The sequence below is a fragment of the Typopeltis vanoorti genome, chromosome 16 (assembly GCF_054136105.1).
Source record: "Typopeltis vanoorti isolate ZY-2024b chromosome 16, IOZ_Tvanoo_1.0, whole genome shotgun sequence".
Classification (NCBI taxonomy): domain Eukaryota; kingdom Metazoa; phylum Arthropoda; class Arachnida; order Uropygi; family Thelyphonidae; genus Typopeltis; species Typopeltis vanoorti.
This window is the reverse complement of record NC_143564.1, coordinates 102267293-102287132: the sequence shown is the minus strand read 5'-3', so window position 1 is coordinate 102287132 and position 19840 is coordinate 102267293. Positions and strand designations below refer to the sequence as shown.

The 19840-nt window shown below is 34.6% G+C and overlaps 1 protein-coding gene across 3 annotated transcripts in view; it reads left to right on the top strand.

Moving 5' to 3' along the window:
- The window catches only part of LOC150098225 (uncharacterized), an 89860-nt gene extending 70819 nt beyond the window's left edge, over positions 1-19041 (top strand). For all 3 annotated transcript variants that reach the window (XM_090406082.1, XM_090406081.1, XM_090406083.1), the window contains exons 5-6: positions 4635-4706; positions 18899-19041. In XM_090406082.1, the coding sequence (XP_090262208.1) occupies positions 4635-4706; positions 18899-19008 (182 nt within the window). In that variant the 3' untranslated portion in view covers positions 19009-19041. The remainder of the gene's footprint in view (positions 1-4634; positions 4707-18898) is intronic.
- The last annotated feature ends 799 nt before the right edge of the window (positions 19042-19840 follow it).

The following is a 19840-nucleotide window of genomic DNA, read 5'->3' as shown; positions in this document are numbered from 1 at the left end:
CGGAGAACTGAGTTCTAGGTGTGTGGAAGCGAGGCCGTTTTTCGATGAAGCCCCTGTTTGAATGCATGGACGTGCTAGGAGAGTGCTACTACCTGCTGTCATAAAGGAGACTTCAGCAGTTCCTTTCCGATTAGCGATGGGAAATCGTAACGGCAATACCGACGGGAAGAATCACTGCGACCTTGTCTGGCAATTCCCAGAGCAAGAACTACCACATCATCATCATGTAACTTTCACAATACCTCAGTTACATGATGATGTAACTGAGGTATTGTGAAATTGATTGAACTGTGTATTTAAAGGGCCACCGTAAGTAAGCACAATTTTGTTAATGCATTGTAAAGGTGAAATTGGAATTATTGTATGTAATGAGGGTGCTTAAGGGTATATGTTAATAAAAATTTTAAATAATGAGTTATGGTAAATTGATTGTAAACTTGTATATATAATGAAAGGAATTAAGCTAAGATGCACCTTAGGGAATAACTACATGTTTAATTTAGATAAGTTAGCATTGTGATGGGGTTTAGTAAGTTGTGTGTAATATAGTCAGTTGTACGTTGCTGCTGTTATATTTAGATAAGCTAAGAGAGATATCGATTCCTCTTTGATGTGTATATTATACATTCTTCCTAGGTTTAAAATAAAATGTTTTGTTTGTTTAACTACCTTGCCTGATCAATTGCCAATGCACTATCTCTAAAAAAAAAAAAAAAAAAAAAAAAACTAGCGAGCCTGCATGCACTAAAATTTGAGAATCGCCATGACTTGCTATAGGAATTTATGTGTATTAATCATGATCCTGCTTGTGTTCTTTACCTTAATTCTCAAACTATATAAATTTCAATTAGAACAGTGCAGTCGTTAATCTGAATAAATTTTTCTGATTGATTAGTGTTTTTTACTAGCAGTGGGAACAGGGAATATGACTTAGTTGGATTAACAGTGAGATATATGTTAAGCAGATTAAAGTAAAATTAAGAAATAAAGTAGCATAGAATTAGCAAAAACATAAGGTGCTGGGAGCACAGCACGTGTAAGGTTAATAAAGGCACAGTTGAATTTAAGATACAAGACAATAAGAATAAGAAAGAAAAATATTACAATGGCACAGCAGACTACGACCATATAATTTAACATTACTGTACTCCAATTGTATTCCAATTGTACTCAGAGATTATTAAAAATTTCAAATTTTTAATAATCTCTGAGGAAATTTTTTTCTAGCAAATTTATACAGTTTGGAGTTTATCCCATCTTCTCCTGCTAATTTACCATTTTTTATTTTACTTAGGATGTCCTTTAATTCTTTCATTGTTATTATATTATTTAAAGCATTTTGTAAGTTATTGGTATAATTTTTTTTATGTTAGTATTATCTATCCAAAAATCTGTGAAGTAATCCAAGAATTCTTTTACATGTATTTTGCAATTTATATTTGCAGTTTCTTTTATATCTGTATTCATATGTTTTAGTATTTTATATGCAATGAGTCTTATTTTGTATGTCATTTACTAGATGTAATGCAGATATTTCCCAGCTTTCTCTATGTCTCTTTCTGTTTCTCTTTTGGCTATTGCTCGTCTTTTTTTTATATTCTATTTCATCTTCTTGTTTTGTGGTACTTAACCATCTTTTAAAGACCAGCTTTTTATTTTCGATTACTGTTTTTATTTCATTGTCCTGTATATATGTAATTTTTTATTTTTTTGATATTTTTTGTGTGTTCCTAGACTTTCATATGCTGCTGATGTAATAATTTCTTTGATATTATTCCATTCTTTCTCGATGTCTTCATTTCCTTGTATTTTTTTAAATAGTTATTAATCTCTGTTGGTATAAATTTCTTATATACTACTCAAAGTAATTAGGGGATATTTTGGTTTTCTTGTAAATTATAAAGTTATAATTTACAAATGTAACACAATTTGTAATAAATATCGATTATTTAAATGATATCTTATCAATTACATCCTATCCATAAGTAAGAAATATTTATTCATGTATAAAGTACCCAATAGTTATAATTATTTGCAGAAATTTATGATTATCTGACAGAAACTAAAATATCCCCTAATTGTTTTGAGCAGTGTACTTGAATCATTTAGTAGTCTTACTTTGTAATTAGATTTTGTTTCTCTAGCTTGTTTATTTATTATTATTTTATTTTATTTTTTGTATTTTTTGTAACCAGTTTGGGGGAAACCTTAGTTTTGCCTGCATTAAATAGTGATCTTTATCGATTTCTAGCCCTCTTTTGACTTTAACATCTAGGAAGCGGTTTGCTGCTCTTTCATTTTCTATAAAGTAATCTATTATTGATTTTTGTCCTCTTGCACACCATGTATATTTTTATATTTGTAGAATGCATTCATTATTTTTAATTATTATATAATCAATGAGTTGCTTTCCATTTTTTGTTTTACTGTTGGTTCTCCAAATTTTTCTATATTATTATTAATGTTTTTCATTCCTCCTGCTATAATTATATGGTCTGTTTTATTTAATTTTTCATATATTCCTTGTAAAAGTAATTATTGTTTGTAAAAGTAATCATTTTCATCTTCTTTTCCTCTTCAGGAAACACTCTGATAACTATTAAATTATCTTTATTTAATTTTAATCGCACTTCTAATATTCTTTCATTCCAGTATGTATAATGAGTTATTTTTGCTTTAATTGATTTATGGATCCAAATCATTACACCATCTTTTGCATGTATTTATTTGTCCACTCCACTATATATGATATGATAATTAGTTGTTTCCTTTGTACAAGACGGGTGTTCAAACCAGTTTTAAGTTATGGATCTGAGAGTTGAGTTAGAAATAAAGCACTTGATCAAAGACTAGAGACCACAGATGTGAGGATTCTGATAAAAATTAGAGGGGTTAACTGATGGCATCAATGGCAGAATCATATTAAAATTGAAGATATTAGAAAGAAACTTGACACTATTTGAGAATGCATATGCAGAGCTAACCTAAGGTGGTATGGTCACTTTAATAGAAATGGGTGAGGAAAGGTTAGAAAAACAGGTGTTTAATGCCAAATGGCAGGAAAGAGACCCAGAGAAGACCAAGTTCTAGGTGGATTGATTCAGTTAGAACTACCTTAGAAGAATGAAATGTTAGATATGACAATATTAGAATGCTTACAAGTTACAGACTAATTTGGAGGAAAATTGTGGATAGGAAATTAATAAGAATGTAAACTTAATCATGTAGTGATTAAGTTTACATAATCGTAGTAACCTGAACACTCCTTGTGAGTACATATCAGGAAATTGATGATGATGATCATAAATTAAAATTTTTCGGAACTCCCAAACTTAATTCCCAGAGATTCTCAAAGAAACCTTGCACCCATGGATGGGCCTAAGAATTTTTTTATTTTGAAATTTTTATCAACATTTTTTTATATTTTTTACAAAATCCAGGAATGCCACTCCAGAGAACCAGACAGACAACTTTTTCAAGCCACTTCAGGACTCTAATAAATGGAGTGGTGGTTTGAAGATTTGAACCTATTGTCTGTTGGTGAGTATGTATGTTAACTGTTTGGCCAACCAGGCCAGTAAGAATGATGAATTAATGGTGCTTACTTGTGAAAGTAAATATCATCGAAGAAAGTAAATCGAATAAACTCCATATTTACAATGCCATAGTGTTTTGCAATCTGAGAGCACCTATGCAAGTTCATGTCTACTTGATTGACTGATAATCTCATTTTGTCATTTAATCTTAGAAAGAATAACGTGCCTCTTTGGCATTGGGATTCAAAACAAGTTTTAATCCAAAAGATAAATTTCAGATTCTATTTGAATTCTTTGTAACACAAGTAACTTTTATAATAGCTTTTTAAATCTCACAGAGAAGTAAGGATTTTCTTTCATAAAAATAGATAAACTGGCCATAGAACATAGATGTATTATGCTGGCATAGCTTTAGTTACTTTTGGTCATGATTACAGCATATACTGAACAGGGAATAATAAGATAACAGTGAACAATTTCCAAAAGGTAATTTGGACCAAAAGTAATGTGGCTAATCACAAAATAATTTTACTTCTGCTTCCCACTGAACAAATCTTTGCCATCTAGCTTTATCTTTGGTCATTTCTGTCATCTCTCTGAAGCTTGATAATTGTGACCTTTCCTTCCGATGTCAAGACTGTAGCCAAACTCGTTTTGGTCTGTCTCTTGATCGTCTTTCTCTGTAATAGTGCATGGTATCATTCTAAATTTTTATTGTCATTAATCTTTGAAACCTTGCAGCAACTGCTCTAGATAAATATGTGACACCACCTTTAAAATCAAAATGCCAATTTTTAGAGCTGTGTGAATAATAACTTGAAAATGATATTTGAATAAAACTGATTATAACAAAGGGGGTGGGTGTTAGAGAGAGAGAGAGAGAGAGAGAGAGAGAAGGGGGGGGGGTTCTTGTATTAGATTTCCAATGTTTGCATTAAGAGAAGAAATTCAATCTCAGATTGCAGTTGAATAGTTGTACTTACAGAAATTTAGAAATTAAATTGTTTCTTTATATATACTATTATTACAGATAAGATTTGTAATTGTTAACTTTCCATATTTATAGCTGTAAATGTATTTGCTTATTTTTTGCATCAGGTGGTGAATGCCGACATTGTGGATCGAAAACACATTTAAAGAAAGATTGCCCAGAATTACAACATAGAGAAGGTATGTGACCCAAAAAAAAATGCCACTTCTGATGTTTTAGGAAATATTTCTATGAAGTTTATTCTTGTTTGCTTGTTTATTTAAACCAGTGCTTACTAAATTGGTGTTTCACAGACCACTCTCCTAGGTAAAATACCTTTAACCCTTTAACATACAAAGATGTCTGTGACACGTCTTTTGTTATTGCACCAAAATTGATTTTGACGTATCGCAGACGTTACGAAGTTCGTGTAAGTTTTATCTGTTCCAACTTTAAAAAATAATTTGTATGTCAAAGGGTTAATAATTTCAGATATTAATTTAAATTCACTCAAAGCTGGTTGGAGATGTTAATTTCATTTCATGTTTGGGAATTCCACATACAAAGTGTCATTGTTTTAGAATAAACTATTTCCAGTTAGAAATGTCTTGTGAACATAGGTTTACTTCTCAATGTAGGTGTTCCAGATGCAGTATTGAATTAATAAGTAAGAAAGCACACAATTATCTCCTCAGCTAGTCAGATTATTACATCATTATGGAAAGAATTGTGACTGCTGCCATTAATGAACATTATGTCCATGATGAAATCCTAAGTTAGTATTTGTTCAGTGATGTTCCTTAGCAGTTACAAGAAAGTAGTTTATTTTTGATTGTATTGTTGACTGTATTCAGTACTACAATGAAGTGTGGTTGAAAAGGGAGGAAAATGGCACAGCATGTTGCTTGCATGGCACTAACGCTATATGCTGAAGAACCTGAGGGTTCTTCAGAATATAGCCAAGTACAGATGTTTATTACTTTTATTAGATGTAGTTTCTGAAAGAAACATTCAGTGAATGAGGAAAGTACTAAATTTTATTAAGAAAAACTAATTTCTTATTTAGTATTATGTTTTCCCAATGAAAATATTTTAAAAGTTCATTGTCATGATTACTTTCTAGTAATTTATCAGATTTCCCTGTGTTCTGGAAAAAAGAAATATTTTTATGTAGGGTTCTACAGTTTCAAAGTTTAAGAAATATTGGCATAGGAGTCATGGCACGTTGAAGGATTTTATTCATAATACATCCAGCAAATTCAACATCTGCAAAGGCTAGGCAACTGCAGTTCTGTTAATATGATGGACATTCATTTGAATCATTGCATTTGATTATGACAGGAAACAGGAGAAAATAATTTTTCCACAATAATAGAGTACAAAAACCTATCCTAGTGCAGATATTGCTTCTGATCATAACGTACTGGTGGCAGAGTTACAACTTAGACTGAAAGCTATGCTTAAGAAACATTAACAAAAAAGGTTTGATTTGGGAAAATTAAAAAACAGAGATAAGAAGCAAATTGAGTCAAGATCTGAATCAAGAGCTAGCACTTATCAAGAATGATGACATCATGAGGGTTGATGAATCGTGGGACAAATTGAAATCTGTCTTCATAGAGAAATGTACCAATACCTTATGTCCTAATAGAGCAGTAAAAAAGAAAGATTGGATGACTGATGAAATTCTTTCTCTCATGGATCAACGCAGATCATATAAAAATCATAATCCAACAAAATATACAGAGGTTCAGAAAATTATTAAACACAAGATCAAAAAAGCAAAAGAAATCTGGATGAATGAAAAATGTAAAGAAATAGAAATTCTACAGGAAAAACATGACAATTTTAATCTACACAAAAAGATGAGAGAGACCTCAGGTATATATAAGAAAAAACAATTCTGTATCCTTCGAAACAAAAAGGGGGAAATTATATCCAAAAAGGATGACAAAATACAAGAATGGGTGAAATATATAGAAGAACTCTTTACTGGTAACAGACAGAACCCAGAAAATACTTATGAACATATGGAAGGTCCATGCATTCTAAAATCAGAGGTAGAATGTGCATTAAACTCAGCTAAAAATGGTAAAGCCCTAGGACCAGATAGAATACCAGCAGAAATAGTAAAGTTATTAGAAAGTGACAACATTAACATATTAGTAAAGCTATTTAATAAGATCTACGATACAGGCATAATCCCTCAAGACTGGTTACAGTCGACCTTCATCATGCTACCTAAAAAAGTAAATGCGAAAACTTATAATGACTATAGAATGATCAGCCTAATGAGTCACGTTCTCAAAATGTTTCTGAAAATAATTCAAAAAAGAATATACAGAAAATGTGAAGACACCATCAGTGATACCCAATTCGGCTTTAGAAACGGCTTGGGAACGAGAGGCCCTTTTCTGTTCTCAGATCTTATTTCAAAAATGTATTGACCAAAACAAGGTAATATTCATTTGCTTCATTGACTTCGAGAAAGCATTTGACAAAGTCCAACATGCTAAAATGATTGTACTATTAAAAAGAATTGGATTAGATGGTAAAGACATCAGGATCATTGAAAACTTATATTGGAACCAAAAGGCATCTGTTCAAGTTGATGACATTATTACAGACTCCATTAACATCAAACGAGGAGTAAGGCAAGGATGTGTGCTGTCACCTCTTCTTTTTAACATCTACTCAGAAGCCTTATTTCAGAAAGTCTTGGAAGGAAGAAAGGAAGGGATTAGTGTAAATGGTGAAATCATCAGTAACATCCGATGTGCCGATGATACAGCTCTTCTGGCTGACAATATTCAGGATCTTCAAAATCTTTTGGAACTAATGCAGAGAGTGAAAAAATGTGATTAAAAATAAATATCACCAAAACTAAATTCATGGTCATAAGTAAGAAACCAATTCTTAATTTAGCACTTTCTTTAAATAGGAAACAAATAGAAAGAGTGGCAAAGTTTAAATATCTCGGATGCTGGTTAAATGAAGATTGCAATCCAGAAATGGAAATAAAAGTTAGAATTGAAATGGCAAGAAAAAATTTTCTCTTGATGAAATCAACACTGTGTAACTGCAGTTTAAACTTAGAACTTAGAGTACGCATGGTTAAATGCTATGTATGGTCTGTACTGCTGTACAGCACAGAAACTTGGACCTTGAAGACAACATCAATAAAAAGACTCGAAGCCTTTGAGATGTGGTTATACAGACGAATGTTAAAAATCCCATGGACAGCAAAAACATCCAATCAGGAAGTACTGGAACAAATGGGGAAATCACGTGAACTTTTAGATACCATAAAAAGAAGGAAAACCGCATATCTTGGTCACCTACTTCGTAATGAAAAATATAAGATACTTCAATTGATTATAAAAGGGAAGATAAATGGAAGAAGAGGACAAGGAAGACTAAGAAAATCTTGGCTGGCAGATATCAGACAGTGGACTGGTATGAATCTGAGAGACTGCTCAGAATAGCTGAGAATCACTCAAAATTTGCCAAGGTGGTCGCCGACCTCCGATAGGAGATGGCACTCAAAGAAAAAAAAGATGGTGTTAGAATACAAATGGACATTTACCATTGCTAAATGAACTGTTAATCATTTTAGAGAAGTTATCTTTGCATTTGATTTACAGTAAACATTACATGATAGCCTGTAAACATACTTTTCTGATGTACTATCATAGGAATATAATCTGGTGAATGGCTCAGGAGTAAGATCTTGAAGTATTGACTCACTGGACATGCTATGTTATCATGCATGTAATCTGAACAAATTATATGAAAAAAAGTTTTGTTTGGTCTTATAAGTATGGCTTCTGAATTATCTTTCCCATCCTTAATCCATCCATGGTGTTGCTGTACCATTATCTTGTAAACTACAGGTTTGCAACCTCTCTTGGGTAGAATTCACATTTTAGAAAAAATCGAAATATTTTCATCAGTTATAATTCGTAGAACCATTTATGGAAAACAAGTTCCAGTGCAGTTGCCACTACAGTGAAGCAACAGCATGGCTCAGCGTATGGTAACTCTCTGAACCCTAAAAGTAGCAGCAGAAAGATTTTAAATGCATGTCATATAAAGATAGCACAATAAAAGGACACATGCAGCAACAAAAAGAAACTTTGTTCTTTAGTGCATACATAAAGCCAAGATGTTTCTTCCAGATATCTCTGTCCGGAGCCATCAATTTGGCTTCTCTCCAGCTTGTCCACCCAGCCATTCTTCTTTCCTTTTCTGTTATTCTCTGCCAAATTAATTTAGGCCTTCCTCTTTTCCTTCTGGGATCCATGTCAAACTAATGCTAGGAATCTGCTGTCTACTCTCAGTATAGTGTCCAATCTGTTTCCATCTGCATTTTTTTTTTATTTCATTGGTGATGCTTTTTTTCATAAGTCATCATTTGTTATACATTTGGGCCAAAATATTTTTAATATTTACACAGACATTTTGTTTGATAACTATTTAATTTACCTTCCTGTTTTTGGTAAGCTTCCATATCTCTGAAGATCTTAATATTTTGAAAAATTCCAAATATTTAATTTTCTGAAAACAGTATTAGCTTTTATATAGAAAGTTTTTTTACCTTGGGTATAATATATGTTAAAGATACCAAGTTATTTTAAATATAAACCTGGTTTTTTACTCCATTTCCCAAGTAAGCAAACAGACAAGTCAGTCAAGTTTGCGCCTGCAAGTGTTGCAAGTCTAGCTTGCACGTAGTGCAAGTCCAAGGCAACTCGTGGTAAAGGTAGAATAATTCTACCTTTAACACGAGTTGCCTTGGGCTTACACTATGTGCAGGGTCAGCTAGACTTGCAACACTTGCAGGCGCAAACTTGACTGGCTGACTTGGGAAATGGAGTAAAAAAACCAGGTTTATATTTAAAATAACTTGGTATCTTTAACAAGTATTAGCTTTTGTCATTCTTTGCATTATATTCCTGTTAGTTCCTCCTTCTCCAGCCCTGCTACTGCTGTATTTTGGAAAGTCTTCCCCTTACGTGTTTCAAATGGAATAGAATACAGCAATTCCTTGATTAGTGCACCTAATGCATTCTTTAAAACAGGCACATGAATCAAAAATGCACTAATTGAATATAATAACCTATGGGAAAATGTATAATTCGTTCCTCAGATTTCTTTTTTGACCCTTAATTTTTTTTTTTATAAAAGAATTCGGGTATGTCTCAGGGTCTAGTTAAAGGAAAACCGTGAAGCTGAAAGACAATAAAACATATTCAGAATATAAATTTATTATTCTACTTCTTAACAAAGAATTGAGCTAAAGTAGTTTATCAGGCATTTTTTTCTTTTTTTCATACAACCGATGGTATCTCCCTATTGCCTCTTCTACTCTTCTGCAAATTTTATTGCTTCTCTCTTCATCAGGGTCAGACTCTAAGCATTGCTGCTTAAAAACTTCGATTGTACGAAAAAGTATTTTCAAATTGTTTCTGTGAAATCTCTTTTGGTTGACTATCAGTGGTTAAATTTTCTTCATATTCTTCAGGATCTTCCCGCTGTCCATCGAAATTTAGCAGGTCGGAATCACTCAATTCTTCAGAATGAGATTTAATTAACTCTTGGACGTTATCATTGAAGGGGAGAAAGAAATCAAGTAAGTACGAATCGGTCGCCAACATGCGAAATCACATGCTTTATAGATAAAATTTCCCAACTGTTATACAAGCAAAATAGTTACCACTTTAAAAACTACAATAATCATAAAAGAGAAGTTAATTTCCCGATGTGTAATAATAAACAACTACCGTATATTATCGCATATAATGCAATCCACCTATAATGCGAACTAGAAATTTTGTTTGAAAACTAGCCCTAAAATGCCATGTCCACGTATAATGCGATCTGTTAATCTTGTTCCATAACATTATAAATAATACAATACGAATTAACGAAAGAAACATTTATTTAAAAACAAAATGTCAAAATACAAGACGAATTAACGAAAGAAATATTTATTTTTCTAATATAAATATAAATATACTAATATTACAAATAAATATACTAATATGTAAAAATACTAATATAAATATTTATTCATGCCGGCTGGGGCGTCGCCCGGTCAAACAAGGCCCCCGTTGTTTTCGCCAGGGAACCAGGGCGAACAGCGAAAAGTCAGCTACTGGAACAAATCTGAAAACAAACCCCAACTCAACATCACCAGAGTTAAAGATCGGTACTATCAACATAAGAAGCCTGAATGGAAAAGAAATAGAGCTAGCTGAGGAATGAAATAAGTACCAGATCGACATAATAGGAGTGACTGAAACAAAAAAGACAAAAACTGGTGAGATCTTTCTGAGCAATAAATACAAAATGTTATATTCAGGCAATGACAATCAAGGAAAAGAAGGAGTAGCCATAGTATTAAATACAAAATACGAGGCTAATCTACTTGGATGGCAGTCAGTCTCAAGTAGAGTGATGTGGGGAAATATGAGAATGGGGAACTGGACAATGAGACTTATTTGTGCTTATGGTCCCACAGAAGGCTCTACTAAGGTAGAAGTGGAGGAATTTTTTGAAGCTTTAGAAAAAGCAACTGACACAATGAAAAAGGAAAAGTTGGTCCTTGTTGGGGATCTAAATAGCAGAGTAGGAAATGATTGTGAGACATACAAAAATATTTTGTGAAAATTTGGAGAAAAGAGCAAAGCTAATAATGGCAAATATCTGTTGGATTTCTGCTCAGGACATGGACTGGTTATTACTAACACCATGTTCCAACATAAAAATGTGCACAAATTCACATAGAGAGAAGAAGCAAGGAATAAGAAAAGTCTCATTGACTATGTTATTGTTGATAGTGATGTTTTCTCCCTGGTGCAGGACACTAGAGTGTACAGAGGATTTGAAATTGGAAGTGATCACTATTTAGTCTTGAGCAGGATAAAATTGAATTTCATATTGAAAAGAATAACATGTAAGAAAGTTTTAAAGTGAATAAAAGTTGAGCAGCTCTCAGATGTGAATTGTAGACTAAAATAAACAAAGATTATTGAAGAAAAAATGAAAGAGTTTGAGAACAGTAATCAAACCTTGGAGATTCAGTGGCAAACTCTGAAGGAAACATTGATTGATTCTGCTAAAGAGGCATGTGGTGAGGTTGTCTGCAAGGATAAAAAATCAGAACTCCCTGGTGGACACAGGAAGTTAGAGGCAGTGAAGGAAAAGAAGAAAGCATATCAAAAGTTCCTGTCAAATAAGTCAGCTTGTTCTCTTAGAGAATACAGAGACAAATGCAAAAATGCTAAACACTGTGTAAAACTAGCTAAACAAAAGTCATGGGAGGACTTTGGCAAGAATATAGAAAATAAATATCAAGAAAGTGGCAAAATATTCTGGAGGTTGTTGAAGCAGCTTAGGAATGGAGGAAAGAGTGCTGTAAAAGGAGTTAGAGAAGATAAAAGTGACATGAAAACCGGAGAAAAAGATATCCTTGAAGTATGGAGTAATTACTTTGAAAAACTGCTAAATGAAACAAGCAGTGATGATAGCGCGGTGGTAAAAAAACACTGACCAGGCATGCAGTCAGGAATACATATCGATACATGAAGTAGAAAAAGCCATCAAAGGTTTGAAATGTGGAAAGGCAGCAGGAGTAGATGATATTCGACCAGAAATGCTGAAGTATGGTGGTATAAGAGTCTTACAGTGGCTGCACTGCATAGTTCAGAAAGCCTGTACAGAGGGACGAATTCCCGATGATTGGAGTAGAGCTCTCATAGTACCCATATATAAAAAGGGAAATAAAACTGAATGTGAGAATTATAGAGGTATTTCCCTACTGAGTGTTCCTGGCAAATCTATGCAAGTATACTTGAGAAACGGTTGAGAAGAATTGTGGAAGAAAAGCTTGGTGAAGAACAAGCTGGATTCAGGTCAAATTGAGGATGTCAGGATCAGATTTTCACTTTACGACAAATAGTCGAGAAAGCATGGAAATATAACAGAGATCTGTATTTAAGTTTTGTCGATTTGGAAAAGGCATATGACAAGGTGCCAAGAGAGAAGCTATTCAATATGCTACAGTTATATGGTGTCAATGGGGCATTATATCAAGCAATACGTAGTCTTTATTTGAGTTGTAAGTCAGCAGTTAGAATTGAAGGAAGTACTGGAAGATGGTTTAATGTTAAATCTGGTGTGAGACAAGGATGTACATTATCCCCTCTGTTATTCATTATCTATATGGATCACATTATGAAGGAAAGTGGTATTAAAAATGATATCAAAATTGGAGATGTTAATGTCAGCTCTTTGATTTATGCGGATGATGTTATACTTCTAAATAAATCTGCTACGAGTCTGCAAGATTCTCTGACTAAATTGAATAGCTGTTGTAATAGATATGGCATGAAGGTCAGCAATAAAAAGACAAAGACAATGAAAATAGGCAGAATCATTGAAAATGTCAACTGTGTTGTGAATGGAGAACATGTGGAACAAGTAAAACATTTCAGCTACTTAGACACAATTTTTAGTGAAGATGGTAAATTCAATATAGAAATAGACAACAGAATCAGCAAAGCTGGTATGGTAGGAAGTCAATTGAATAAATTCATATGGAATAAGAGAGAAATTAGTCGGAACACTAAATTAGCTGTATACAAGACAGCGTTCAAACCAGTTTTAACTTATGGATCTGAGAGCTGGGTCAGAAGTAAAACACTTTACCAAAGACTAGAGACCGCAGATATGAGAGTCCTGAGAAAGATTATAGGATTGAACAGATGGCATCAATGGCAATATCATATTAAAAATGAGGATATTAGGAAAGAACTTGACATTGTCAACATCCAGGAATGCGTTAGCAGAGCTGATCTCAGGTGGTATGGTCACTTAAACAGAATGGGCAAAGAAAGATTAGCAAAACAAGTGTTCTCTGCCAGGTTGGCAGGAAAACAACCCAGAGGAAGACCAAGATATAGGTTGATTGATACAGTACAAAGTGCCTTAGACGATGGAAATATAAGACCTGATAATGTTGAAGCCTTGACAAGTAACAGACTGATTTGGAGGAAAATTGTAGATAGGAAATTAATAATGATGTAATTTTTTTCATGTAGTACTATCATATCCTGTACACCCCTTGAGGGTACATGGCAGGAATTTGATGATGATATTTATTTTAAAACAAAATGTCAAAATACAATACTAATTAATGAAAAAGATTTATTTAAAAACAAAATGTCAAAATACAAGACGAATTAACAAAAAAAATATTTATTTTAAAACAAAATGTCAAAATCCTTTAAATTCTTCTTCATCTTTTGAGTCGTCAAACATTTCATTTATAAATTTATTTGTAGGGATTGCGTCATCAGTGTAGCAGTTGTCGTCATAGTCTTCATGCTCTCCAATTTGTTGTGCATCATCCTCGCTTTCGTATATGACGTGATCTTCGGATCCATTCATTGAATTACTTATTTCACATTTAAGAAATGAGAATTGAATCATTTCAGATGGTATCGAATCCCATGCTTCTTTAACCCAGCTGGTGACTAGGGTGATCTCAGGCTTCTGAAAATTCCCAGCCTTTGTCATCTTCATCAAACCAGATGACATCCATTCTCTCCATTTTTCATGTAAGTGATCTTTAAATGGCTTATTCAAGCTGACTTCAAGCGGCTGCAAAACGGAAGTTAGACCACCCAGTACGACTGCTAGATATGTACGTAGCTCGCATGCTTTCTCTTTGCTTGCTTCTGTTAAATGCGCCTGGAACATATCCCAGACTAGCATGCTTTGTTGATGTAACAAGCTACCTGGACGTATGTTCCATACTTGATCCAGCCACAATTGTACACCTTCTTCATCCATCCAACCTTTCTGATTGGCGCGAACAATTACACCTGGTGGAAATTTCATATGCTTCGGAATTTTCCTTTTAAATATCACTGTTGGTTTTAATTTGGTTCCGTCTGCCATGCATGCTAGAACAACGGTAAAATGCATTTTTTCATGTCCCGTTGTTTTTATGAAGACACCCTTTTCACCAACTGAGTTTACTGTTCGATTCCCAGGCATATCAAAAGTACATTGGTGTCTCATCCATATTGCCAATTTGGGAAAGCTCATATCCGTGACACTTCTGGAATTTTATGATAAATTTATGGAAGGACTGCACTTTTTCTTCAAGCTGCTTTGGTAACTTCTGCGCAATTTTTGTTCGGTGTCGTAATGTTAATGCTTTGCGTTCCATAAATCTGTTGCACCACCCAGGCGAAGCAAGAAAAGATGAAATACCTGGTGTGTCCTTGAATTTACCATTCTTGAGTTGTAGAGCTCGAAAACGAATTGCATTTCTTGTTACTATAATGCCATCTTGTCGTTGCAACAAAATCCATTCATTTAGCTCTTCTTCGAGTTCTGGAAAGGATGCTTCATCTCCACGACGTGCACGTTTCATTTTGGGGATTTTTTCAAGACTGTCTTTTTGCTTACGCCAAAGTCTAATATTATTCTCTGCTACACCAAATTTTCTCATAGCAACACTGTTATTATGTTCTTCTGCAAACTGCACGACACACAATTTAAATCCTGCTTCAAAAGATGAACGTTTATGTTTCTGTTGGCTCATTTTCAGGCTAGGTTTGTTTAACGAATAATATTTAAAATGAACTGTGGTTAAACCGATATACCTAACTGTGCTCTATCATTCGGCGACGGAGAGTGCATGCGCAGATACGTTACGCGCTCGGTCGCCGAATGCGAGTGGGTCAAGTAGATTTGGTTGCATAGGCATTAGGTAGTATATATTGTGTGTGCGAGTCTAATAAGATGTTATATTTTTTAGGATCCGCATATAATGCGAACCCCTAACTTTAAGTAGTATTTTTTACCATAAATTTTTCGCATTATACATGATAATATACGGTAATCCCAGAAGACAGATTGATTACCCTATTATTGGAATATGGATTCTCCTTTTTTGTGATGTGTGCAGAAGTGTCGAAGGGTCTTGAATCTGTGGGCATACTATAGCAGACGACATAAATTTTTGGGGTAAAAATTTGGAACATAGTATACATAGTGTACATGGAAGTAGTGTAGTATGCCATTAAAAATAACTTTGTAAAATGATTTAAATTGGTAACTAATTTATTTCATTCTGGTGAGTGATTTTTTAAAATAGTTAGCCATAAAAATGTATAGATAGAAAATTTTTAAAATCTGTAACATTTATTTGTAAGATGTATATAGACACACTAATCGAATTTTAGAGGCGCACTAATCAAATTTGGGGGTTAAAAAAAATGACTCACTGATCAGGGGTGCATTAATCAAGAGATTACTGTGTACAGGCTTTTAAATCAAATGTAAACAAGTTTCTCCTTTGCCAACCCACTAACCATACATAGAGTAGTACTAACCTACTATAGATTGATTAACCAACTTCTTGTGTATGAACCCAACATACACATAAAAGTTCCACGTTAGGTATCTACATTTGCTCCCAAGTATTCCAATAATTCCTCTTCTCTTCAGCATGCTGATTGATTTTGATCTCTTTATAACATTTGCTGTTGAGTTTAAGTACTTTTGTTTTGGTCATATTAAAGACCAACTATTTCAGCTGTTTTATTTTGATTTTGTTTGTATATCATTGTATTTTGATGCTATCAAAAAACTGTCATCAGCATAATCTAGATCTTCTAACTGTGATATACGATTCCATTTATTTCCTCTTCTTGCACTTGTAAATTTTCTCATAATCTGCTGAATGACTATATTAAACACTAACCTTCCTTATGCCAGATGTTATTGCAAATCATTCGGATGGTTACATTTATTACCTGCATCACAACCCCAGGTTGTTCCAGCAAGCCTGGAAATTATATTGTTTCTTGTTTTAATTTTGTTGGACAAGTTGGTGATGTGCCTTTTATAGGTTAGGCTTCTGCCCAGGCTCACACCAAGGTATTTTGGGTGGGGCTCGTGTTCTACCATTTTTCCACAGAAAGAAAGGTTGAGGTGTCAATTTGCCTCTGCATTGTTCAGGTGAAATACTGTGGACACAGTTTTTGTTGGATTTGGCTTCAAGTACCACTGCTTGAAGTACTCTTCCAGTATGTTCAAGTTTGTGTTCAAGGTTGATTCCAGGTTCGCAAAAGAGGAAGACTGATGTATGATTACTAGGTCATCAGCGTACATATACCTGCTTGAGCTGGTATGTGGTAAGTCATACATGTAGATGTTAAAGAGTAAAGGGCTAACACAGAGCCCTGTGGGAGACAGTTGTGAAGGAATCTGGGCATACTCTTTTTTCCACCAGTATGGACCGAGATCTTTCTGTTGGAGAGAATGGATTCAAAAAGCTGGAAAGTTTTTTTGCACCTTATAATATTTCTTAACTTTAGGAGAAGGCCCCTGATCCAGACTATGTCATAAGCTGATGTTAGGTCAATGAACGTGGCTCTGGCTTTAAGTTTTCTGTGTTGTCAGTGCGAGGACCTGGTCACAGCAACTTCCCAGCCTGAAGCCAGCTTGTTCAGTCGGGGAGTGCTCTTTCAACGAGTGGTGAAATTCTTTCAAAGAGCTTAAAGGTGGAGCAAAGCAAGGAGATAGGCCGTAGATTTTTTACATCATTTGGATCTTTCCCTGGTTTGGGCACGGCAATTATTTTGGCTTCCCACCACACATTTGGTAGTTTTCCAGTCAAATTTTTTGAGAAAAGGGCGGCCAGCCATGTTTGGCCTTGTTGACCAAGATGATTTAGAAACTCGGAGAAAATACCATCTACTTCTGCAGACTTGCCATTCTTGGTGAGTTTTAAGGCTTCCTGTACCTCTTCCCGAGATACTGGGGGTACAAGCTCGGGAGCGGTCTTCGGGATTCGTCTGATGGAAAATTGCACAGTAATTTTCCTGATAGAGCTGGGATGTATCTTGGAAGTTTTCAGTAAATGATTAGCCATTTGAACAGGAGTTATCTCTGTTGTTTTGTGTGATGTTGATTCTGTCCCACCTAATTTTCTCAGAAGTGACCAGCTTTTCCAGCTAGATGTGGTGAAATCAAGTTCATGGTTGGTTGAAATCCATCTTTCCTTTCTGTTTTTATCCAGCATTGCTATGAGCTCCTTAGCAACAGTTGGGTCTTCAGTCTCTTCATATTTGACTAAACGTTCTTCAGTTTCCCTACAGCATGGGATAGATTGTTTTCTGTAGCCTCTAGGAATAGAGGCTTTGGCTGCAGTTTTGATTAGTTTAACAAATCTGGGATATCAGTTAGGGGTGGGTGGAATTGCTGTAATGGTTCACTCAATTTGTTTCTCAAATGCATTCCAGTTGGACCTGCGAAGATTCCATCTAGCGATTGGTGTTCCTCTGATGACTGGGATTGATGTGCCTGGCTCTATTAGGGAATCTGTTGAGGATGATTCTAGTTGTTGGCAGAGGATGGTCTTCAGAGTCTTTAGCGACTATGCACAGATCTGGGGTGTAAGTTCTGTTCCATCTGGCTGAGTGGAGAGTGCCTTCCTGCTTGGCATCATAAACCAAATACATGTTATATGTATCCATCCAGTTAACAAGATTATTGCCTTCCCGGTTGTTAGAGGAATAGCCCCACATGGTGTGATGAGAGTTGAAGTCACCAACATAGATGACAGAGTGAGGTGGTGGCTGGTCCATCTGATCAGGATAGGATTGCAATGGAGGTTTGTAGACATTGAAGATGGTGGTATTATGAACTTTAATACCTATGGAGTATACTGCATTATGTACACATTGGGTTAAGTCCTTGAGGCCAGGCCATACTTGGGATGGAGCTATAAGACACGAGAATTAGGCCTGTGATCTTTAGTCTATTGAGCACTGCGTCAGGCACATGGATTTCCTGGAGAGCCAGGATGTCAATTTTTTTGGCTATTTTTCCAATTACTTCGGATTTGGATTCAGATAGTTCTTCTATGTTTAAGGAATGTATCTTGAGAGAGTGTTGTTTAGGGGATCGACCCAAACAAGCAACATGATCCTTGTTACTCTGGGCGACGATCGAGCCGGCATGGAACTTTTTAAGTTTTGTAATTATCATAGTTGATGCAAGTGGTCCAGGAGGTTTGGTACCTTTGGACACTTTGTTTGAGACATTAGCTTCATGTTACCTGTGCTTCTTTTGTCTGAAGCACCAGCAATGTACCACAGGGTAATGCTACTGACATGGGGGGGAGGCTGTCTCAATCCCCACCCTCCTATTAATAGAAGCTGTTAATGTCTATAGTCTTTCATTCTAAAGTAGTTGCTAATCAATATGTTGTGTGTATGCTTAAAATTTGCTCATTTTTATTTTCATAATTTTTTTTTTTTTACCTATTAATTAATTCTTAAGTTTGATATTTTTCTTTACTTTTCAGGTTCACCACTGCTGACTGTCCACACAATGGATATTGAAACAAGTGCTGATATTGATATTGTGAACACTAATGCTTGTATTTCCAAGAAACGTAAAATTGTTAACTTTTAACTCTTTGTATAATAAATGTCAGTTACAGGTTTATCTAGACTCCTTATTTTGTTAATTCCTAAATATTTTCATTTAAAGATCTCTTTCAATATATTGTTAGAACATAGCTCATTAACAAGACCTCAGTCATTTCCTTGTGGTAACTGTCCTGAAAAGAGCTTTCTGTCCACTAATATAGACAAAGTTCTGTGAATGAGTCTGGATAAAATACCAATCTATGACAGAAGTGTGGTAGACTGAAACTTTAACCTGGCTGACATTAAGGTGAACAGGATTTAGTGCAATTTTTGTTGATTCTAAGATTTTTGTTTCACATTCATCACAGCACTTAGATAATTTAAGATCTATCCCAGTGGACTGATAGTCATTGAGATCAGAAGAATTAAGCACATTACAAGATAAGGCCATGGCCCTGGTTCTACCATAAGTGATATCTCTGAGATGTTCTTTGATATGAAGCTCTATTTTTCCATAATATGGGAAATAACAGCCACACCAAAGATGGTACACACCTGGATACTTCAAATTGTTATGTTTAACTTGTCGAAGCCAGAATCGAAGCTTTCTTAAGGGTTCTTAAAGGTTTCTTAAAGGTTTATATTACCTGAAGATTTTTGTTAATTTGTTAGAAATAGAGCTGATATACGGAATTGTGATATAACCTACCACATCATTACCCTCTTTGGCACGGCGTGTAGGAAGATTAAACAAGAGTTTAGAAATCGACTGTTTACGAAACCAGCTTTAATTCTTTGGCAATCTCTTCTTCATCGCTGATAAGAGTACATGCATAAATTCATCATCATCATCAAATTCTTGATATGAACCCACA